Here is a 24548-nt window from a genome sequence, read left to right as displayed (position 1 = left end):
TATTTTCTTTTCTTGTTTTCCGACACATTGATTTATTTTTGTTTTTCATTTTTTAGTTTTTATTCTTTTTTACATGACTTTTACATACTTGTCGATTTTTATAATTGAAAATATGTTTTTTTTGGTCCTGAGTTCAATCCCAAGATCGGGCTAATAAAAAACTATTTGCGTTGGTTTGTCGAAAAAATCACAGTAGCAGTTCGGAGTTTAAAAGTTGTGTATACTCTCTACTACTCTGTCTCGGAAAGCACGTTAAGTCTCTTTTAAGATTGACCATCGCGGCCGAAATCGGTCAGTAGGACCAGTAGCGTTGCATTCAGAGGGTGCGTTCCATAACGGGTCCATTTGGCAGGAGCGGCATATTACAGGTGGCGATAAAAAAAAATTGTTTACCGATAAGAAGCAATACTATCATTGATTTTTTTTCGTTTTTTATATATGTTGTTCATATGTTAAAAAATGTAATTTTTCACTTATTAGGTAAGTCTAATTGTAAGTGTGTATTTGGTAAGAGTACCTGAGCAATTTCAAAAAAATTTGTACCTTTGTTTAATTATTTTTTCATGATGAATGACGTCTAGCAGAATATATTGATTTAAGTGAAAAAAAGATATTTTTAAAATTATATATAAATTCTCGATTTGTACTTTACTTTACTAAATATAAATTTTACAAAGATTTTAAAATATTTAAGACCATCGAATTTACTTGTCCCCTTCCCAACTCGTGTCAGATTATCTTGATAATTCCAATAATTTCATGTATGTGAAGGATTAGGAAATATAATTTGAATTCTTAAAAGTCTAATTTAAGAGTTAAAGGTATCAAAAATATTTATTTTTATTTATGTTCTATTTAAAATAAAACCGAAAATTTGAGCTAACCGGAACATTCAGTATGGTGACCGCTATTTTTTGCAAAAAATCTTCTAAATAAGGAACAATTCGATACGAAATGGCAGCACATATATCATTCTTCATCGAGAGACGCTATTTTGCTTTAATATTCAAATTAACTTATGGCCAACGCGGACGCAGTGTTGAAATATTCTGTGTTTAAATTTTGTTCCTCAGGTATGTGACCAAGTTTTACTATTATAAATCACTTTTATTTAATAATTGTTATTGTTGACGTGTTGCAAAATATTTGTAATATTTGATATCAAAAGTTAATAATCCTAAGTAGGATAGGTAATTGTTAAACAATTTAAAACTACAAGAAGTTAGTATTATGTGACCTTCATTTTGTGACTACGGTCACATTTAACGGAACAGCAGGTCGGAATGCATAAAGCTTAGTTCATATTGCACCCGACTTACCAAATAAATGTATACTGTTACAAATTGTTATCAATATAGATAATATGTGTATCAGAAAATAAGATCAAACTTTTTAATTTCTTAATCATTATCATTAAAATAATGTGTTTTTTGATGTGAAATAGTAGGTATTATTACAGTAGTATTGAGGCCCGATGCTTCGAATTTATCAGGCTACAGCTACAATTCTAAAACTCAAACAAAAACGGGCGGACAAAAACTTGGAAAATAAAATAAAAGTGTAAAAAAATGATCAACTGGCATTATATGCCATATATTTAATGTTACGTTTCTAGATCGGAAAGCAAAATGTGTAAAATGTATACATATATATGTATCATAGTAGGTACACATTTAGGCAATTTTGAAATCATGTGAATACAACCTTTTCTTTTAAGACTTCTATTTTGTCACTGTGTCTCTTCAAAACCATGAAGTTAAATCTATGGAATCTACAAGTTTTTACGATTTAAATCCGTGCGGCCATAATTATGTATCCAGTAAATATATTACTTTTTGAAAAAGCTAGTCACATCAAGTAAAATATTATATTTACGGAGTAAAATTAAAAAATAACAAAGTTAAAAGCAAATCACAAAACTGAATAAAACACACTTATTTTGTGTAAATCCTTGAAGCCACGGCTATTTTCTTTGATTTATCAAGTGATAATACGGATTACTAGCTTAGTTAAATTTAAAAAAGGCTTCTTAGTTTCATATTTTTTAAGATAAAATACCTTGGATTTCGCGTTACTTCTTATTTTTTTCTATAATAAACTATATTTCCTGATACATTATGGTAAAGTTTTTAATAAAAAACAACATTACAAATAAAATATTTTTTTACAGAAGGGTGCAGTTTATTTTGAAATTGTTCACCTACGCTTTTATAATTATTTAAATATTATTATTTAGCGTTATGTCAAATATATTAAAATTTACTTTTTAAACATGATAATAAAATAAGGTGCAAATGCAATCATGTCAATTGATCGATGATTATACATTATAACCGTAATCGCTAATCATTATGTTAATCTGATTACATTTTGTCCATGTCTTTATTGAATTGATAACAGAGATCCTCTACAAAATCGGCCTTTTTATTAACATGTAACAATTTGGAAGAACTTATTATATCTTTAACAGATGCATATATTATTTGAAGCACTTTTTACATTCATTAAAATTGATTTTCAGTAACGTAATACGTTAATTTAGTAAATATAAATAGTACGAGTAAATTTAGACGAAATTGGAATATCTGCAAAAATATTCTTAAAATCGTATTTTTAAAATTAATCATTATTATCAATTATTTACGGTTAGAAGCAATTTATAATTTTTCTATTTTTAAAATATGAATCTAATCTATTTAAAACCTACAGTGAATTTATATGTATTGTCTATTTTATTTGTATTATCTATATTATAGTAACAGAATGGTCAATTATGGCTGTAGTTGTGGGGTTGTGACTTGTAAGCTGTCATTAGTTTGAACACGAGTGTATTGGTTATTAAATTTTTGGAAAGTATATCAATGATTACTGTAACCATGAGTTATTCGAAGTTTGATTTGACTTTTAAAATTGGACAATATTTGGATAGGCATCTTGTGTTTCCATTGTTAGAATTTTTAGCAGCTAAAGAGGTAACATTACAATTTCTAAGTTTTTTTGATTTTTGGAAAATGCACATAATTGTAATAAAACATTTAATAGAATACTAGAACATAATTGCAAATCAAATATTAATTTTATATACAAACAATATTGATACTTTAAAATAATTGCAACTTACATGATTAACTTTCCAGACATATGATCAGTCCGAACTATTGCAAGCTAAATTGGAGATATTAAGTAAGACAAACATGATTGATTATGTTATTGATATTAGAAGCATGCTCTACCCAGATGAAGACACACCTGAGGTAAGTCAGTTAAGTTATATGCCATTATTGTATATAGTTAAAACATTCAGAAAACCTAATAAATATTAATATTATAAACACATAAGTACTTTAATTTGTATATATATTTAACCATACCAAGTGCCTGCTAAGTTATTGATACTAGAAAACTACTTTATCTTATCTGGCCTTTGTTCTTAAAGATTTTCTTAAAAAATACTAATATAATGTATTATTTTTCAGGAAATTAAAAGCAGGAGAGCAGTAGTATTGTCACAACTACAAGAACTCCAGGATGCCGTTGAACCAGTCCTTAAATTGATGCAACGTGATGATGTTATGAAAACAGTTGAAACCATGAGAGATCCAAAAACTCTTATAAATTATTTAACTACCAACAAAGAATTTGAGGTATATCTCAATAAAATCATAAATATAATTTTAAATATTATCGAGTTTTAAGGTGATGAATACTATTTACAATACAATTGCTGTGTTCTTTATACTTCTTAAATGTTTTAATTTTACAGTTTAAAATTGAGATGATTGATAGTATGTATCGTTTGGCAAAATACCGCTATGAGTGTGGTAATTATGTTGAATCTGCATCATATCTTTACTTCTGTCAGCTAGTGATGGCCCCAACAGATAAGGTTTGTATAGCATATATATTTTTACATAGTAGCATAATAATATAAGGTTTTTTAAAAGACAATTTTGTAAAGTAGTTGATGATGGTGATTAAAGATTGAATATTCGTTATTGCCCCAATAGCTGTTTTAATATGGTGGGTTCTACTCTCAAATAACTTCCTAGGACAAAACTTTCATATCTGCAAAGTGTGTGTTTAAACATTAGTTTATTTTCTGGATAGCTACCAAGTAACTAGACATTTAAAAAAAAACATGTCACAAACTATCATAACAATAAACACCTTATTAATTTTAAGAATATTGCATAGACATTTGTGAAAAAAGATTTTTAAAGATTAAATAAAATTGACTAATTTAATTCTAGTGTTTGTGGATATGAGATTGATAGTCATTATTTATTTTATTAAGCAACTTCAAAAGGGGATGTTCTCAATTTGTCTGTATATATATATTTATTTTATATTTTGAATGTTTGCACATATCTTTTTGCTAACCAATTTTGATGCTTCTTTTTGCATTGAGATCAGTATGGTGGTCCCTTATCTATTTAATTAGTTTGGAACATTAAGATTCACAGGAAAATCTTTGAAGCCAGTTTTTAAATATTTTGTAAAGTTTCTTTTTTTATATATTGCATTACATCTAGTCAGGGAGTCAAAAAGCAGGAAAATTATAATAAAACTAATATAATATTAACATTATCCTTTATTGTCATTATAAGCTAAATGTAATGGCACAAGTATTTTCTTATTTCAAGTCTCTGATGTTATCGGTACTTCCTGGAAGGAAATAAGAGATTAAATTATAAATAGTGCATAAAAGTAAATATTTATAAAAGTACTTAAGTAAACTGTTTTTGTTTAATTCTTACAATGCTGTACTCTAATTGCAGTCATTTTAATAAAATAGAAACTTACAGTATTATATAGAATTCCACTGTTGAAATGAGGATGGTACTGGTTTCTATGATCTTGAATTTGTGATATGGCATTAAACCATTGTCCACAAATCTCACATTGAAAGACAAGTGAAGGCATAAATACACAGTTATTCTCACCATTATCAGATGATTTTGGTATAAAATGACCTACTTTGTACCTTTAAAAGAATATATTATTTATATTAAACAAAATAATTGAAATGCAAAGAGCGACAATATATGACAGGACTTATTTTTTCATTCTTACCTATGGTTGTATAACTGATCATAATTCCTAAACTTTCGATCGCAAGCATTACAAAGGAGTAGTTTCGGCAAAGAAAATTGGTAATACATTTTCAACCATAAGCATATTAGCCAATGTTGTTCTGCCATTTTGTAACACGAAAATGCAATATTACATGCATTGCATTCGTAATTTTTTATAACAGTATGCATCTTAAGATGTCTCAGTAATCTAGGAATACTTGTAAAAACTTTTTCACAAAACTCGCACTGTAATAGTGAAGACGTTTTTATCTCTCGAACACAGTCTGTGTTATCTGATTTACAGCACTGATTCGCGTGCTTTAGGGCCAAGTCCTGTCGCGGCCACACCTGGAAACACTCCGTACAAGTCCAAACGAACTGCCAACGTTGATGCTTGTCTAAGCTTCCATGTCGAACAGAATAATGTCTCCAAAGACCAGTTTCGTATACGAAGCATTTTCCACACTCCTCACAAGGATATGAGCGTAATGGTTTCGGATTAATTATACCCAAAATCTCCTTCTTTTTCGTGTAATTTAAGGTTCTATTGAGCATGTGAATATTTTCCATTATCCGAGCGTTGTTTTCTTTGACTTTTTCGAGACTGTATTCGAGCGGACTCATTAAGCGACTAATATCTTTGTTATTGTAACAATATGTTTCTGCTGAAACTTTTTGCACGTTTTCTTCCGTTTCAACTTCCCTATAATGTTTTGTTGATATTTCACTATTACGGTTGAAAATTATGTTCTTTGTTTCATGTTTTAAATCATTATTTGTTTCTGCAGACAAGTGTTGAATTTTAAGCTGCACTTGTAAATTATTTAGGTATTTTCCGGTTTTCTCAATTTTCTCTGCGCATGAATCGAGATCTATATTACTTGAATTCTCTTCGGCAACTACTTTCACAGTTAATCGTGGCTTATCTTTTTCGTTCCTTTTAAAATTATGTCGGCCTTCACGCCATGTGTCGATCTTAATTTGGTCATTTTCTTCAATAATTATTTGCAATGTTTGAAACTTATCCTCTGTTTCAAATCTACGAACGATTAATTTAGCTGACATCTTAATAAGTGACAGAAAATACAAAATGTCAGTATTTTTTTCTTTGCATCACGACGAGGTTTTAATGTTCATTTCCTTTAGATAATAGATAATTCTTCAACGAGCATGTTACAAATATATTTGTTCGTATTTTTCAATTAATATAGATATTAAATATAATTTAAAACATCTTCGCTATCGTTAAAGGCGGATATAAACGACATATATGTGATGTGACTTTAAATAATAAACTAAATAATATTACCGTAATACTATTTATTTTATTATGTGGTGTTAAGTACATAGACCTTTTTTATCTAATCTCGAAACGAGTTATTTCAATAATTTAAATTATATTTTCTCTTTAATATAACCAGAACTAAAAAACGAATCATCTAATAAAAGTAAGAAATCTCAGAATGCTTTTGGTACTTTCGATGCAATTAATCACCTTAAATATTTATATGTATGTCATAAAAGGTCTCTTTTAAACGTGAACTTAAAATTCGTGTTCTACAAGTATCAATATTAAGTTATATAAATTATCTTGTCGTCTGTTAGTCGCGCTTTTAACTTTTATTCTTTAGTTGAACCAAATTTTTTGCTAAACCATTGAGATTTTCTTTTCGACATTAACATATAGACCTTTCTATGTAAACGACACGCGAATTCTACTATTCTATAATTCTATTCTATTGTATCTTTATTTTTATAGAATTATCTCTCCGTTCTCTGGGGTAAACTAGCAAGTGAAATTCTTGTTCAAAATTGGGACGCAGCCCTCGATGATTTAACAAAGTTGCGTGAATTCATCGACAATGGTGCCGCGGGCGCTACTGCCAACAACATGCAGGCACTTCAGCAGCGCACATGGCTCATCCATTGGTCTCTCTTCGTGTTCTTCAACCATGTCAAAGGCCGCGACCTAATCATCGAGATGTTTTTCTACAAACCATTGTATTTGAACGCGATCCAGACAATGTGTCCCCATATCCTCCGATACCTGGCTACTGCTGTCATTATTAACCGTTCTCGACGAAATGCGCTCAAAGATCTTGTCAAAGTCATTCAACAAGAAGCCTATACATACAGGTATAAAAGTAGATTGTCTAATAATTGCTTTATTATTCTTAGTTAAGATACATACTAAAACTATTTAATTTACAGAGACCCAATAACTGAATTCATTGAACACCTATACGTTAACTTCGACTTTGAGGCGGCGCGAAGGAAATTGAACCAATGCCAAGCGGTTCTGTTGACAGACTTCTTCTTAATTGCATGCTTGGACGAGTTTGTTGAAAATGCACGTCTAATGATATTCGAAACCTTCTGTCGTATTCACCAAGTGATAAGTATTGGGTACGTTAATATTTGTATAATAATTATAAATTAATAAATAAATAAAACTAGTTTGACTGTACATGCCATTCTAATTTCATGGATCATTTTATTTGTACAGAAATCCTATAATTTTTTTTTACTCGACACTTTCAGAATGTTGGCAGAAAATCTTAATATGCAACCCGACGAAGCTGAATGTTGGATCGTCAACCTAATTCGTAATGCTCGTTTGGATGCTAAAATAGATTCTAAATTGGGTCACGTTGTAATGGGAGCTCAACCTCTGTCGCCTTATCAGCAACTCGTTGAAAGAATAGACTCTTTAGCGGTACGATCGGAAGCTCTGACGTCTTTGGTAGAGCGGAAACAAAAAACTCGTAATCAAGATGTGAGTCGATTATATATTGTAAAATTTAAGTTATATAATTAATGTGTTGCTTTGTGCAAGCTCGTCTGGGTAGGTACCACCCATTCATCAGATATTTTACCGCAAAACAGCAGTACTTGGTATTGTTGTGTTCCAGTTTGAAGGGTGAGTGAGCCAGTGTAATTACAGGTACAAGGGACATAACATCTTAGTTCCCAAGGTTTGTGGCGCATTGGTGATGTAAGCGATGGTTAACATTTCTTACAATGCCAATGTCTATGGGCGTTGGAGACCACTTACCATCAGGTGGCCCATATGCTCGTCCGCCTTCCTATTCTATAAAAAAAAAATATGACTGGCGTGATCTGGCCTACACTTCTCTACGTGGTACATTACTTAGGAAATTGTTATAAAATTTTGTTTAATAATCGTCAATAGCGCAATGGTTTACCGTCTAGCGATGTAAAAGTCGCAGGTTCGATTCCTTGGGCTATAGTCGTGGAATGTTATTAATTCCTAGGCGGCGTTGCTATTATTCTTTTTTTAATGCGTTTCTTCAAGGTCTTACTTTATAAAAAGGTTGTTTATTATCTGATATAATATTAAAAATATAAATGTTGGATACAAACCACTAGAATATTAAAATATTTTACACTAAGGATCAATACAAAATCTTCCATTGGATTCTTTTAGTTTAAGATTTTTAGTTTAAGATCTGTGGTAAAGGTGCGCATAGCGTTGTCTCATAAAGTCTGCCCCATACCTATGGAATCATTTTGGAGCTTAAAGTATGATGTGCCACTGTTTATTGTTGGCAGAATTTCACTCTTCACATGTATTTTGCCAAGCACGAGATGATTTATAAATACAAATGAATATTGTACGTGTTGTTACTAGCCCGAGTTGAACCCGATTATTTTGTTATTAATTAATTAATAACCTGTTTTTCAGATACGTTGGGGCGCACAAGAATTCTAACAAACCACGTCAAATTGTTTGTAACAGAGTATCTTCATCTTTTGTAAATCAAACATTTTAATAAATATATTATGAAAATAATAGAATACTTTACTTTGTCCTTCCTTTTAGATTGAATAGTATTTTTTTTAATTCCTGGTATTGTTTTGCTAACCTACATTTATGTATACATTGGGTTTCTTTAATTTTGTCATTATAAATCTTAACATAATTATACTGCCTGATCATTTTGAGAATGTCATCGTTACAAATTAACGTCATAGGCACAACTATTGATTGACCAAAACAAAAATGTATTTCTTACCGTAAATATTTCATAATCGTATAAAATGTATTTAAAATTGTGTGTTAAATGTTAATAAGTTTCATTGTACGGTAACACACTTTATTAATCTTAGTAGAAGAATAATAATGATTCATTTAAAAAATAATAAATAGCATAAAGTAAAATTTTGAGTTTTTTTTTTGAGAGATTTGAATTGAGAGAAAAAAAGTTATTGAGATAGTTACGAATGGTACCTGTCTAGATAGACAATAGAAACTGTAGTAAACAGTCCGTACTAAGCAGGGCGTGGTGTGAGGAAACGCGATAAGAGGTAACAGCCATCTCGAAGCGAATGGGTGGTTTATTCCCTACTCGAGAGAGTAAACAATTTTAATAATGAATAAAAATCTTACTTATAAATGATCATATAATCTTAGGTAGATTAAAAAAAAACTCAATGTAAGAAATAGTTATTACGAATATTCAAAAATGAGAAAAAAACTGATTAAACTCTGCTTAACTAGTATTTATTTACACTATAAATGATCAAAGAAACTAATTAAAAAATGAGTACTAAAAAGAGCCGAGATACACGAATGGTCATTTGAGTAACCATTGGGTTAAAAAAAAAAAATTCCCAAGAATGTTAAACGAAGAGTGTTTGCTCCAATCCGAGCAAGCATCCATTAACTTTTATAAACTCATCTCGTGCTCGGCGGTGAAGGAAAAAATATTGTGGAAATATGCGAGTATCACATATGTGGCTGATTTTTATCCAAAAATCAGCCACATATGTGATTAATCCACCAATCCATATGGGGCCGCGTGGTGAATTAAGCTCTAAATCTAAGCCACATCTCCACAAAAGAAAAAACAAACCTTACAAAATTTTACTACGAATGGGAGTTTTTTTTAATCAGATGTCTATTTCTGGGCATAACATAGATAAAAATAACAAAAATGTTTTCATAAGTGATCTTCGACTTAAAAAAGCCCTTAAAAATTTAACCACCTCTGCCTCCTGCAGTTTGTGATCATCACTCAATTATTATTTGTCATTTTAGTAATGACTTATAAAGATTTCATGAAATACATCATGTAAAATCATAAATTTATATTTGCAAACATACAATTTTAATTTAAAAGATCCTACAACCATTTAACCAATTTCTATGTTTTTGCTAAATTTTTTTTTCTAAATTTGAAAATTACATAATTACTTTGTTCGCTCCTTGTCGGAATATGGCTTAGTCTGGAACCCATACAATAAAAATAATTATTACTGTAGTCAAATTTTTTTAACATATTTAGTACCTCGGCTATAGCAGTTTGTTTAAAATAACTGCCTTATTAGATAATTGAATACAAATGATATGAAAACTAACTCATAAATTATTTTAATAGTCTGTTTTTTTAACTCCATTTTTATTCTTGTTGTTGATAACATTGAAAAAGAAATTTGTCTGGTTTTGTTAATTTGAAAATTATTTGACTTCACTGTTTAATGCCTTGTATCTTACTTATTTTGTAAATTTTACTACTTATTATTTATGTAAAATTCCATATTTCTTGTTATATATCAATTTATTTTAAGAAGAAACTTGATTGGTTTATGTTTAAAACAGTCAGTATTTTAACGCATGTAATATTTACTGTTTATTTCACTGATAAATAAATTAAAAAATATCAATTAGAAGGAAATAATTACTGTAAACTAGTCATTTCAGAATTATGTTTTTCTCTTAAATTTGGCACTAATTAGTGTTATAAAAGTAAAAAACATGTATATTCACATTTAATATTACATTTTAATAATTTTGATAAAACTACATTACTCTACAGGCTTTATAGTTACAAATCTAGATAAAACAAAAGCAACCATAATGGTGCAAGAAACAAATATTGCAACAAAAATATAGAAAGTGTCTTCAGAGAAAACATCAGTAAATGCTGGTATTTGGTTGTAAATCTCTTCCACCACGTGAAGGTTTCCTTTGGTTGATTTTGTCATTTTGATCACTTCTTTTTACCTTTTTTTTTCTCTAATTTTGTTTGTACAGTATTTGATATTTGATCTTCTGGTGCTAATGATGATATGTGTTTATTTAATAATTGTAGTAATTCCAAACAAGTTAAATTAGCTGATTTAAAAGTTACTTTGTTAAGTTTAGCAGTTTCTGAAAAGAACAAGTATATAAGACCAATGTAGTATAAAAAATTATTTTTTAAAACCAAGTGTAAATTGTTTCCTTACCAGCTATGGAAGGTACTAGAGCTATATCAATTGTAGGTTCACTTCGATCACAGACAATCTCCGTTTTAAGAGAACAATTGGGATTTGTTAAAATGATTTTTGGTGAGCTTAAATAATGTAAAAAGTTCCTGAAAAAAGCACAATAACTGGTGTTTAGGACTTTAGATTTACTTTGTAAGCACATAGACCATGGTAAAAAATACAGTATTATAATTATCAATCATTCGTAACGTGAGAAAATGCCATTGTTGTGTGTTATTGATTTTTCTATCTAAATTAATAAGACAGCTTAGTTACCTTGTGTGTGTAACATTTTCACCGAATGGATCAAATTTAACAGTTATTCGCTTTGCTGCTTTAAGATTAACTCCCCGTAACTGTTTTCCAATTGCTGATACTACACCTCCAGAACGTCGTATCGTGCCACTATACGGGATAGACATATTATTTTTCTTCTGGAAAATGGGAAAGATTGGGAAAAAATATCTTACCAATTACCATAAGCAATGCCTACTTTTTAATCTATTTTGATAATTAATATACAGCCAACACCATATTTTGTTATCAAGAAATATGTAATTATCTTTTTACTTAAAGTTTACTTGTAAAGTAGTAATATGTTGATTTTAAATGTTTGTTGTAATTATTACATTTCCTATTTTTAATAAAATGTTGATAATAAAATATTCTAAAACGCCCAAACTTTATGTCACAATTTAATTTTTTTTAATAAACATTAATCCATACTCTATGATTGCTAACGTCAAAATAGCTAACCATACGTCAATTTACAGCATAGAGTGCAGTTTACAGCCCCATTAATTTATCACATTGTTACAATTTTTAACACGAGGAATTTGTATATTCTTATTTTCAAGTTTTTGTTGTTTTCATAATTATCCAAGATGTACCCCGTTGGCCAACGTAAGCATCCGTTTTCGAAATAATCTTAGCAACGACTTGGAAAGGCAGCATCATCCTTTGTTTGACTGCCCTAAATAATGTTTCAATTGACAAAATGGTTCTAATTTGTTACGAATGTCATATATATCATAAACTTGTAATTTTTTTTATGTGATATATATTTAATTTCGTACTAATGCGATAGCTCCAGCGGGGGAGACGAGTGCTGGTGCGATGGGTGTGTCAGGAGCTGTGAGTGCAGCAGCGGGCACCACAAGTGCAGCACCAGGGGCACCAAGTACTGCACTAGCCACAGGCACGTCTCCACCTGGTGTGACAAGTGGAACTGGCGGCTTGTCGCTCGTGTCACCTGCAGCTCCTCCACCGCCCGACCTACCTGTGCTGACTTGTCCCCGACGACCTAACTTGGGTCATGAAGGAAGACCGATCATGCTTCGTGCTAATCATTTCCAAATATCTATGCCACGAGGATTTGTACATCATTATGATGTAAATATACAACCTGACAAGTGTCCTAGGAAGGTAAAAATATAGTAGTAAAACCTTACAATCTTTGACATTTCTTATTGTTATTGTGCTTATAATTACTAAATATTCTCTTTTTAGGTTAATAGAGAAATTGTTGAATCAATGGTAACCAATTACAATAAAATATTTGGTGCTTTAAAGCCTGTGTTTGATGGGAGAAACAATTTATATACAAGGGATCCCTTGCCTATTGGCAATGATAGAGTGGAATTAGAAGTTACTTTGCCTGGTGAAGGCAAAGATAGAGTATTTCGAGTCACAATCAAATGGGTTGCTCAAGTAAGTAAAATTAAATAAATATTTATATATATTTTAAGTTTGTAACATACAAAAAATCATTCATTAATTCATTCATCATCAGTAATACTTAATTTTTGTTTATACAATCTATAATAAGTCTTATTGTACAAATTTGTTTATTATAACATTATTTTTGATGTGTTCTGTACAATAAAAGAGTATCTGTATAGTGTACAACACAAACATAAATATATATTTGTTTATTGCTGAGAAATGAGTGTTACGTCAATTGCAAAATGAATTAATTTTTATGAAATACATTCAAACCGTCTATATGAAATATTCCAATTTGTAGTTAAGTGACCTGGTGGAACTAAAATTAAGCTAAGCGTTACTTTAATATAATATTGTAGTCATATATTATACGCGTATGATAAAGCTGCGAATTTTATATAAGAAAATAAAACAAAATTTACAATGTACATAAAATATATTTTGAATTTGGTCAGGTGTCATTGTTTGCGTTAGAAGAAGCATTGGAGGGCCGTACAAGACAGATTCCATATGATGCAATTCTTGCGTTGGATGTTGTCATGAGACATCTGCCTTCAATGATGTACACTCCAGTCGGCAGATCTTTCTTCTCATCCCCAGAAGGATATTACCATCCCCTTGGTGGTGGTAGAGAAGTATGGTTTGGTTTTCACCAGTCTGTGAGACCGAGCCAGTGGAAAATGATGCTTAATATTGATGGTACTTGTTGATAATATTTTTATGGATATTTTGTAGATATTTATTATTGATATAGAATGAGGTTGTTATAAAAATACAAATATAAAATATTTTTTATAATGAATCCACTATGATTCATTATAATTCTCGGTTCTAAAAATTTATAAAATTACTGGCTATTAAGTAATTATTATTAGTAGTATACCATTAATATTTTGTTTTCCTTAATCTAAACCACATGAGCTAAAGTTTACCTGGTCTTTATGTATTGTGATAACAAAATCTCAATGTATAAATTGTAATGGTTTTAAAATAAATAAAATAAACTCATACACTATACCATGCAATTGTCTGCAATATTTTAAGGTCAATAATATTTGGAGAAAAGCAAATGTATATTGATACATTATTATAAAATAGTGAAATATACACATTATAATATTGTACTCGTTAACACTTAATAAAAAGAAAAAGGCTTTATTTTAAATGATTTTACACTAACGTCACGCTCAACATTTACATTTTTCCACAGTATCTGCAACTGCATTTTACAAAGCCCAGCCTGTTATAGAATTTATGTGTGAAGTGTTAGATATAAGAGACATTAATGAACAAAGAAAACCTCTGACCGATTCACAAAGAGTGAAATTTACCAAAGAAATAAAAGGACTGAAGATTGAAATTACTCATTGTGGTACCATGAAGAGGAAATACAGAGTATGTAATGTTACCCGCAGACCTGCACAGATGCAGTCGTAAGTTTTATAGCATTTCATTTATATACTAGTTTTACAATAGGGTGAAATTAGTTTCATATAAAATTATAATAATTACTATAAAACCTTTTTTACTTTATGCTTATTTTTAAATAAGATTTTTATAAACTGTTTCTAATAAAATAAATTTATTGAGTAACGATAGGTATGTTTTGTTCAGGCAGTTTCCTTTCTCTTAGAGCAGATGCGGTCAAATTGTCATTCATACACTTGATTTTGAGATAATAGTTAATAATAATAATATAATAACTTCTTGTTTATTTAATAGTAAATATTATTAAATTTATATTAAATATACAAATTTAATTGCAGATTTCCTTTACAATTAGAAAACGGACAAACAGTAGAATGTACTGTTGCTAAGTATTTCATGGATAAGTATAAGATGAAACTCAGATACCCTCATTTACCTTGCCTCCAAGTAGGTCAAGAGCACAAACACACATACTTGCCATTAGAGGTCTGTAATATTGTGCCCGGACAGAGATGCATCAAGAAATTAACTGACATGCAGACTTCTACTATGATCAAAGCAACGGCTCGTTCGGCCCCAGACAGGTATTTTTTCAGTCTATCGTATCTTATTATCAATATAATGATATTTATATTATATGATATTATTTGTATCAAATAATTTTAATAAGAAAATTACATTTACTTTTTTTTTTTTAAATAAGTAGTTTTCCAAATAGGCTACCTGATTGTAAATAGCCCATAGATATTGGCATTGTGAGAAATATTAATCATCCCTTACTTTGGGAACCTAGATGTTGCAAAGGGCAGCCTGTAGTCACTTCTTGCCTGGAAATGGACCTATCACTTATATATATGCTAAATAGTTCAGAGTAATAGACAGTTAAAGAGAAAGTGAGTGTGTCTCAGGGAGCGTGAGATCAACAACCTGGTGCGGCGCGCCAACTTCAACACAGACCTGTACGTGAAGGAGTTCGGGCTCACCATCTCCAACAACATGATGGAGGTGCGCGGCCGAGTGCTGCCGCCGCCCAAGCTGCAGTATGGCGGCCGAGTGTCGTCACTCGGCGGGCAGGTATGCACACTCCTCATAAACTTTCCTTCACACTTCTATTTAGATACAAGTTGGCACAGGGTTTACACAGGTTTTCATAAGCCCTTTAAAATGTAATTCAATTCAATATAAGTGCCGCTTATCGTGATTACGTGTTCTTGTTTAACTCTAAATTAACGTGTTTTTTCGTCAATTAATCAAGTTTCAATAAAAATCAATTCAGTACAACCCTCTGAACTTATTCCTTCCCATACCATTACTGAGTCTCTATGAAAACTAACAGTTTCAGCAGTGGTAACGTGTAGAAACCACTGTCCTTTTCTCCTCCATACACTTCCCGACTGTCTGGTGCACTCAAGGCGATTCGGCACTCATCGGTGAACTAACCTTAGCCCATTCGTTGCGAAGATACTCGGGGTGCTGGCCTGATAGTTTTAATTTTCTCTGTGTGTCTATTTACATTAATCTCTCGCAATTTGAAGTCGTTGGCAAATCTCAAGGGCAGTAAGGTAGTTATTTTCAAAATTGATTTTGACTTTTGAACAGTAATTTCGAGCTTTGTGTGTGACCTAATTTCCGCGCCACTGAGTGTATGTTAAAAAAAGCCGAGATTGCCTAGTGGTTAGAACGCGTGAATCTTAACCGACGATCGTGGGTTCAAACCCGGGCAAGCACCACTGAATTTTCATGTGCTTAATTTGTGATTATAATTCATGTCATGCTTGACGGTGAAGGAAAACATCGTGAGGAAACCTGCATGCGCATTTCATTGAAATTATGTCACATGTGTATTCTACCAACCCGCATTGGAGTTGCGTGGTGGAATAAGCTTCAAAACCTTCTCCTCAAAGGGGAGAGGAGGCCTTAGCCCAGCAGTGGGACATTAACAGGCTGTTACTGTACTTACTACTGAGTGTATGTTACTGTGCTAGGAGGCTTGAACAAACCTCAAATTAACATATTCTATGTGTAAGCAGAGCAGAGCTACATTATGCACAAACAGTTATTTATTCAAATCACAATATTCCACCTGACTAGTTACATTCACTTTCAAAGTTCCAATAAACAACTTCGTCGACATTCAAAACGCCATTTTTTCGAATCCATTATGAATACCATAAATTAATTTAAATCTTTAGCGCTGATGCCATGTCTGTAATTTCAAGGTCAAGCTGTTTATTAATCCCGCCATTGGAATCAGCTCTACGCAAACGTATGCATTGAATGAATTAATGAATCTCTTAGTAATATAGAAAGTAGTAGAATTACTTGTTTACGTTTACATTATCATGGTCGCTTCCCACAGCAAGCTTTGCCCAACCAGGGCGTGTGGGACATGCGCGGGAAGCAGTTCTTCATGGGCGTCGAGATACGCGTGTGGGCCATCGCCTGCTTCGCGCCGCAGAGGACCGTCCGGGAGGACGCGCTCAAGTACGTTACGAGTCGCTACGGCATTTATTTATTGTAATAAAATATAATAACTAAAACTTTAATAAATCAAACCGTTCTGTATGAACAATAAATAAACTAAGTATATGACTTTTCGTCGCGTTCCTTATATATTTTCTTTGATAGACATTATTTTAAATAATAATATTTTTATAATTCTATATAATTAATATGGACTCACGATATTTTTATATTATGTCTCAGACAGGATGCCCCTCAGACAGGAAGACCCAAAACTGGCGTGTGATGTTTCAAAACACACTTAAATGATAATGTAATCTATTTTTGCAGGAATTTTACACAGCAATTACAGAAGATATCCAATGATGCAGGCATGCCGATCATCGGTCAACCTTGCTTCTGCAAGTATGCAACTGGTCCCGATCAAGTGGAGCCAATGTTCAAATATCTCAAATCGACCTTCGTGCAGTTGCAGCTCGTTGTCGTCGTGTTGCCCGGAAAAACACCCGTTTACGGTAACATTTTGATATTATTATATAGGTCTCAGCCTAGGCTTTAATTATTCCTGTCTAATTAAATACCAAATCAAATGCTATCTGAAAATAATTGACAAGATTTATTAAAATTGATAAAAATAACTTTTTTTTAATTGTTACTTTTGTTACACACAATACATATATATATATATATATATATAAACTTACGAATGGTGTTGCCTCTCCCCAGCCGAGGTGAAGCGGGTGGGCGACACGGTGCTTGGGATGGCGACGCAGTGCGTGCAGGCGAAGAACGTCAACAAGACGTCGCCGCAGACTCTCAGCAATCTCTGTCTCAAGATCAACGTCAAGCTCGGCGGAATCAACTCCATTCTCGTGCCCTCGTTGCGTCCCAAGGTCTGTCGTCCGCTCACTTGAAAACATTTAGCTCGACTAAACAAGGAGCAGTATGTAACGTTCCCGCACGCGACAGGTGTTCAACGAGCCGGTGATCTTCCTGGGGGTGGACGTGACTCACCCGCCGGCCGGCGACAACAAGAAGCCGTCCATCGCGGCCGTGGTGGGCTCCATGGACGCGCACCCGTCGCGCTACGCCGCCACCGTGCGCGTGCAGCAGCACAGGTACCACACGCCGACAGAAGCACGGTCGTATTGACTCCTATACTTATACTATACTTGCACTAGCTTGTCACTGTAACGACGCACGTCCCGTCTCTTGTTGCCGCTTTAGATTCATTTATATTTAATGGAATACGTTGCCGGCCCGCACCGTGAGCTTTGACTAAAGATCCGTATCTTTGTAGACAGGAGATCGTCCACGAGATGAGCAGCATGGTGCAGGAGCTGCTGATCATGTTCTACAAGAGCACAGGCGGGTTTAAGCCGCACCGCATCATCATGTACCGGGATGGCATCTCCGAGGGACAGTTCATACACGTGCTGCAACACGAGCTGACCGCTGTGCGGGAGGCTTGCATCAAGGTCGACATTATCTCACATTACAATAACTAAATTTAAAAAAAAAATTATTTTAAAACACACATGATAGACACAGATGTCTTAAATGATAATTTAATTGGTGTCATTGGAATAGTACTATAATTAATTTAAGTACTAAAACTACCGTTCTATATTTTGCTTATTAATAAAGGAATTAGAAGACGTAATAAAAATTTATTAAATTTCTCTGCAAAAGGGCTGAACGAATTTAGATTTATGCTAAATTTAAAGGTTTCGTAGTTAAATAAAACCTCGTAATTAGACATTTTACACCAAATTAAGTTTAAAAGTTTGTAAAACTAACTTTGCTTTTGTCGCTTATTAAAATCTGTAGAAAGATGATATTGTAGCCAATATAATTTTTTTGAGTAATCATATCTATAATTTTTTTTTTTTGTATAAATTGTACAATCTTTCTCACAATTAACAAATGGTACTTTTAAATACAGTTAGAGGCGGAGTACAAGCCGGGTATCACCTTTATAGTGGTACAGAAGCGTCACCACACGCGGCTGTTCTGCGCAGACAAGAAGGAGCAGTCCGGCAAATCGGGAAACATCCCCGCCGGCACCACCGTCGACCTCGGCATCACGCACCCCACCGAGTTCGACTTCTACCTGTGCAGTCACCAGGGCATCCAGGTACACGGCAGCCCCGCGCTCGCCACGGCGCCCCGTAGACCCGTAGACCCGTAGACCCGTACTCGAGCTCCGCTCTGTCCGCAGGGCACGTCGCGGCCGTCGCACTACCACGTGCTGTGGGACGACAACCACTTCGGCTCGGACGAGCTGCAGTGCCTCACGTACCAGCTGTGCCACACGTACGTGCGCTGCACGCGCTCCGTGTCCATCCCGGCGCCGGCCTACTACGCGCACCTGGTGGCGTTCCGCGCGCGCTACCACCTGGTGGAGAAGGAGCACGACTCGGGCGAGGGCAGCCACCAGTCGGCGTGCAGCGAGGACCGCACGCCGGGCGCCATGGCGCGCGCCATCACCGTGCACGCCGTCACCAAGAAGGTCATGTACTTCGCCTGAGCCCGGCCCACCTGGAGCTTTTATCGTAACGGTAGATACTTTACGTTGGTAGTTATTTTGTTAAGTGAGCTGAAAACGAAACGTTCCCGCGTCCTCGTCTGTGTGACCGATATGATTTTATAAAAAGCTGCTATCTATAAGTATGTCGACTAGTTTTAGCTTAAAAGACATCCCGAACCGTATGAGTCTTTAGTCTTTAACCTTCGTCGGATTGTATTTCTATCGATCTCATTAAGCATTCTATGGTTGTAGCTTTCAAAACTGACCATATTAATTTTGTGTGACTTTGAACAGCTTTTTTGGAATGGATGCTACATTGAGGAGAATTGGGTTATGAAAATAAATAAGATCATTGCTTCCACCTACGATTAGAGATCCATTTGAATTAATTTTGTTTTTTCATTTTAAAAAATGTTATCAACACCATGTGAAGATTATAAATATTGTTCTATAAGTAAAAAGACCAGATAGTAGAGTTTGGTTGCGTTTTAAATTGTAAATGAGTTTTCTGTTATCGGAGACACTGAGAAACCTCTTGCAATGCTAAATTGAGCCACATATTGATCCAATTTAATCATTCATTCAACCAAGGAAGTCACAAACACTGAAACTGTCATATCCTCATGTAATATGATCAAAGTATAAAAGTGCTTCTTACTCTAAACAAGGTAGACTAAATGACATAAGTGAACAGAACACCAAATAAAATAAAATCTTTAGAACAAAAGATGATTGCTCGATGATATATTGATAACGGATGGCCGAACGCATCATGTTGTTTATACAAGGGAGACAGCTGTCCTATTTAAGCTAGTTTTAAGGATAACATAAAATGGCTCATAATCTTTGGATGTTATTTATAATGAATAATCATGGATAAATAAATCTTTTTAACGAAATCGATGGGTTATAAAACTTCGAAGTGTCTGTAGTTAATTCAGTGTTACTAGATATCTAAATATAAAATTATAAAAGTTAATTCATTTAAACTATCGAATTGAGCAGCGGGTGCTCATTATTGTTTGCTATTTTGTAACATTCTAACTCCTCACCTTCACATTATTTTACTTTAGTTAGACTTAGTATTATTTTCTTTTTACTTTCATGTTTTTATATTTGGCGTCATAATCGTATGGTGTTTTAATATATGTATGTATATATATATATATTCGTTACTTATCATGAATTCGGTTGACAACTATGTACATCTCTTAATGTTTTTATAACGGCTTATAAGTTTCATTTTTACATAAGCTTGTTTTATAATATTGGCTAGGATAATACTGAAATGTAATGTTACATTTCAGAGAGGAATAAATAACTATTATCTTTGATAGTTTGTAGAGAAAAGGAAGTATATATTTCTAGGCAAAAGTTTTATTGTCATATCTTATAAAATTTTGCATAAAAAATACAACTTGGAATTTAATATGCTCTGTAAGGTAATTATAACTAGTTATAGAATTCTTACTTATACATGATATTTTAAAATATTAATCTGTCAGCCAAAATACATTAGGAACTTAAACATTGAACCACTATTTAAATTTTGCCTTAATGAACTTGTGTCGATGTGATTAGGATTAGTGTTAATGGTATCAATAGTAATAAACAATTAAACAATCAACCAACATCCTTATACAAGATGAATGTCAAACTAATTTTTCGTGTGAAATAGCTATAACTATGTCGCTTCGTTTTTTTTTTATGTAATATCTAACAAATATTAGTCATTTTTATATGTATTAATCATTTAAAATTCAAAATACATCAAAAATATAAATTTAATTTCTTCTCTACTTAAATAATATTTTTTCATATTATATATCGTTCAAATATAAATGAGAAATGTTGTAAATTTATGGCCGCATGTCTCACTAAATTTTGAATACATATAATCTTTAATATTATAAAAATTAGATATCAGGTGTAGTGTAGCATAAACCGCATCTCACAAAGCCAACAAATAAAACTAAGAGCACGGATAATATAAGTGTGCCGCCGTAAATACTAGATAGATATAGTCATATAATTTATTTTTTAATATGATTAAAAGATTTTTGAACAAGGGCTTACGATGATGTCATTAGATATAAGTTATTTTAAAATCTTTTTAATCAGACGATCTGGTAAGCGAAGCCAATCCATATTAATGTTAAGTGACTATGTGTTTTTTTTTTTTTCAAAGTGTTTATTTATTCTAAACGGAAATATAATGAAACGATTAGAATTCTTTCAATATATTTACACCGTCGAATCGATGAACTATGGCGTTAGAATTTAAGTTCGCTTAAAATCGTATTGAATTAAGGGGCAATATTTTTATAAAGTTATATAATTATCTTAACATCATTTATAAAACATGTATCCGTATTTACCTCACATAATAGCAAAATGACATAGTCAAGTTAGGTTTATATTTAATTATATAATATTTTACGAATTAGGAATGATATGTCATTTAATATTTTTTTAAATAGACGCACGCTATTAGTAACTTAAACTTTTTAACAAGTAACATATTATTATATTCTAAAATTGTGTAATATATGTCTTAAACTGTATCCAATCATTACTATAAACATATATTCACATAGAAACCTAGCTGATAAGAACCCTACTTGACTATGTCTAATTAGTTATAAATGGTTTTATACAAGGATGGTCATTGTACATTTTTTTTTAAATATTAATTATGTCCAATATTATTTTAACTTAGACACGTTATTTTCATACAGAACGAACTTTTAATCAGATTAAATTCATCTTTATATACTATGTTATATATATATATATTTTTTATGTAAGAAAATTTCGTCTAAAACATTATTCTTAGAAAGAGATACAAATTGTATTTCTTATAAATCCTGGCAAATGAAGAATCTTACTTTCTATTACCTACTTTGCGGTAACGTTTATAAGGCGTTCTATGAGAACGTAACGTGTCTAAATGTAAAAGGTCATTGCGTGTAACATACTGAATATTCTACGGATTTTTCTCTAATATGATTGAAAATATTTTTTGCGTTGTAAAATAAATATGATTTATTTTGTATGACAGGATCAAATGTATGTTTATAATAAAAGTCATCAATTGTATAACGGGTCGATTTAAAGATTGTCATAAACGATCCGTTAAATATGATTTGAAAAAATGCTTATAATCTTGTGTTACATTTATTTGCGGTCTCGTATTCTTAATATTGAGGCGATAATTTTAAAATACCGAGGATTAAATTTAAGAATTAGTGTTTCAAAGCTTAATTTTAATAAGTACTATAATTATTAGAATCATAGTTCAGAGTTCAATAATAATATATTCATTTGTACACTCCGATACCAAAAGTATGTCTCTGTTTCTAATATACCGCCTTTAGTTTTAAATAATTAATAATAACTTCTTGCAATGTAAATCCTTTTTATATGAAATATCATTTAATGGACGAATGTAACTTTTAATCGAATTATCTTTTTGGAAATTATGTTTAGATATAACAAATACTATAGTATTTTGTGAACTGTCACTTTGCTTGAAGATTAAAAAATGAGACCATCGTACCGCCATACATTTAATAGTTATTTGTAGTAGATAGCTTATAATTTTTCTATATTGCACACAATTTTTTTATTGTGTAGAATCCACCAATTAAGGTTTTGATATAGAATGTAAAATAGTTTCCAAATTTCTTCGTGCAGGGTATGCGGACATTTGAATAATGTAATTGTTGCGCTCAATTTGCGTATTAAATATACTGTTATTTATTATTTTTAATAAGTAATGACGAAGGAAATGTATTACTTTTAAAAAAGTTAAAGTTGGCGACGAATTGTGTTCGCGCACATGAAATAATTTGCCATACAATGGGATAACATTTTGTAATACACGCGCAATAAAAATGCTGTTCTAAAATATTTTTATACACATCCCTAAATCGGTAAATAAATTTGCGCGTACATGATTTTTCATAAGCATAGACAAGTTTGCTGGTATTAGTAACGTAAGCTATGGTCTTTGTAAACATTGTAGTAATGTGAAATTAAACTCACTATTTCCTTACGGTCAACGGCACGGCAGATTAAACAAATTGTATCGTCAAATGTTTTATTTTATGTAAGTGTTCAAAAAATAACATAATTTTGTACAAAACTTTTGTATAGCTGCTTCAAAGCTAACTAAAGTATGATAAATTAAATCTTTATTATTTAGTGCATTAGCTAACATGACCGCTGTTTTGTATATTGTAAACAAATCCGCCTTCTTTATTCTGAATGAAAGTGTACTCGTCCGTTATTACGTTCCCCTAGTAACTATTACAAACATATCCCTAATAAATCGATATTTGACCAAACATTTTTTATTCTTTGACTTTAAAACAATTAGCTAAAGCAGTGGCTGTTTGATTATTATACGCGTATCAAACGTTGAGGTTGAATTTGTCTTTAATAAAGAATACAATTAAAATAAACGCTTTGTTTCAAGCTTTAACGTCAAAGTAAATTCTTGGCAAGCAATGTTTTGACCAATAAGTTATTTTTAAAGGCATTATAATGATATAATAACTTAGCCGCTTACAGCGGCATGAATTTTCTAAATATCTAAGATGTTTATTTCATTGTTTCAAATTATGTCTGTTTGTTGCATTTTTTTATGTATCAATAGTCGGAACAGTCTCAAGTCAAAAAGTTAATCGATTTAATTTTTATTTTATTCGACATTCCGGAGACTGTTGTTTACTTCAATCAAATTTAAATTTTTTGAGTGTTTCAACGTTCTAGTTAAGATAATAGCGGCAGATAGCTTTATAATATTACGCATAAAATTTTAATGGAAATAGTGCATTTAGAGCATCTATCAGAATAATAATAATATTTAATATTAAAATTGTTATTTTTATATTATTGATTTAAATATTAATATTAAGGTAAAAGTAGCAGTAATATTAATCGATAGAGGTCAAAAATGTGCATTGGTTAAATACATTTTGTTTATTAAAAAACATATTTTTTTCTTGATTTGAATTTCCTTTAATTACGAAAAAGTTTTTACAGTTAGT

At 31.8% G+C, this 24548-nt stretch overlaps 5 protein-coding genes across 7 annotated transcripts; 2 read left to right on the top strand and 3 right to left on the bottom strand.

Moving 5' to 3' along the window:
• Positions 1-2772: 2772 nt before the first annotated feature.
• On the top strand, positions 2773-8930 carry LOC126777859 (eukaryotic translation initiation factor 3 subunit E). Its single transcript, XM_050501488.1, has 8 exons — positions 2773-2972; positions 3138-3254; positions 3477-3644; positions 3764-3886; positions 6835-7211; positions 7287-7481; positions 7617-7851; positions 8782-8930. Exons 1-8 carry the CDS (start codon positions 2862-2864, stop codon positions 8806-8808), a joined length of 1353 nt encoding a protein of 450 aa, XP_050357445.1. The 5' UTR covers positions 2773-2861; the 3' UTR covers positions 8809-8930.
• LOC126780624 (zinc finger protein 107-like) lies at positions 4593-6183 on the bottom strand. Of its 2 annotated transcripts, XM_050505527.1 has the most exons (3): positions 5074-6183; positions 4804-4984; positions 4593-4665 (listed from the first exon to the last, which is right to left on the bottom strand). In XM_050505527.1, exons 1-3 carry the CDS (start codon positions 6138-6140, stop codon positions 4639-4641), a joined length of 1275 nt encoding a protein of 424 aa, XP_050361484.1. In that variant the 5' UTR covers positions 6141-6183; the 3' UTR covers positions 4593-4638. The 2 variants fall into 2 exon arrangements, with proteins under 2 accessions (XP_050361484.1, XP_050361568.1); XM_050505611.1 differs by lacking the exon at positions 4593-4665 and having other exon boundaries at positions 4849-4976.
• Positions 8931-10861: 1931 nt separating the features above from the next.
• Positions 10862-11084, bottom strand: LOC126769208 (uncharacterized). The gene has a single exon (XM_050487873.1). The coding sequence runs from the start codon at positions 11082-11084 to the stop codon at positions 10905-10907; it is 180 nt and encodes a 59-aa protein (XP_050343830.1). The 3' UTR covers positions 10862-10904.
• On the bottom strand, positions 10862-11848 carry LOC126768907 (39S ribosomal protein L53, mitochondrial). The gene is made up of 3 exons (XM_050487369.1): positions 11625-11848; positions 11328-11455; positions 10862-11250 (listed from the first exon to the last, which is right to left on the bottom strand). The coding sequence occupies exons 1-3, from the start codon at positions 11768-11770 to the stop codon at positions 11090-11092; spliced, it is 435 nt and encodes a 144-aa protein (XP_050343326.1). The 5' UTR covers positions 11771-11848; the 3' UTR covers positions 10862-11089.
• Positions 11849-12115: 267 nt separating this feature from the next.
• LOC126771892 (protein argonaute-2) lies at positions 12116-24491 on the top strand. Of its 2 annotated transcripts, none has more exons than XM_050493185.1 (14): positions 12116-12251; positions 12436-12773; positions 12858-13058; positions 13529-13772; positions 14284-14506; positions 14840-15085; positions 15410-15575; positions 16861-16985; positions 17295-17479; positions 17691-17857; positions 17934-18082; positions 18265-18442; positions 18910-19101; positions 19186-24491. In XM_050493185.1, the coding sequence occupies exons 1-14, from the start codon at positions 12233-12235 to the stop codon at positions 19492-19494; spliced, it is 2742 nt and encodes a 913-aa protein (XP_050349142.1). In that variant the 5' UTR covers positions 12116-12232; the 3' UTR covers positions 19495-24491. The 2 variants fall into 2 exon arrangements, with proteins under 2 accessions (XP_050349142.1, XP_050348361.1); XM_050492404.1 differs by having other exon boundaries at positions 17934-18106.
• Positions 24492-24548: the final 57 nt, after the last annotated feature.

This window comes from Nymphalis io, chromosome 1 (genome assembly GCF_905147045.1).
Source record: "Nymphalis io chromosome 1, ilAglIoxx1.1, whole genome shotgun sequence".
NCBI classification, from domain to species: domain Eukaryota; kingdom Metazoa; phylum Arthropoda; class Insecta; order Lepidoptera; family Nymphalidae; genus Nymphalis; species Nymphalis io.
This window is presented reverse-complemented; position numbering and strand designations above follow the sequence as displayed.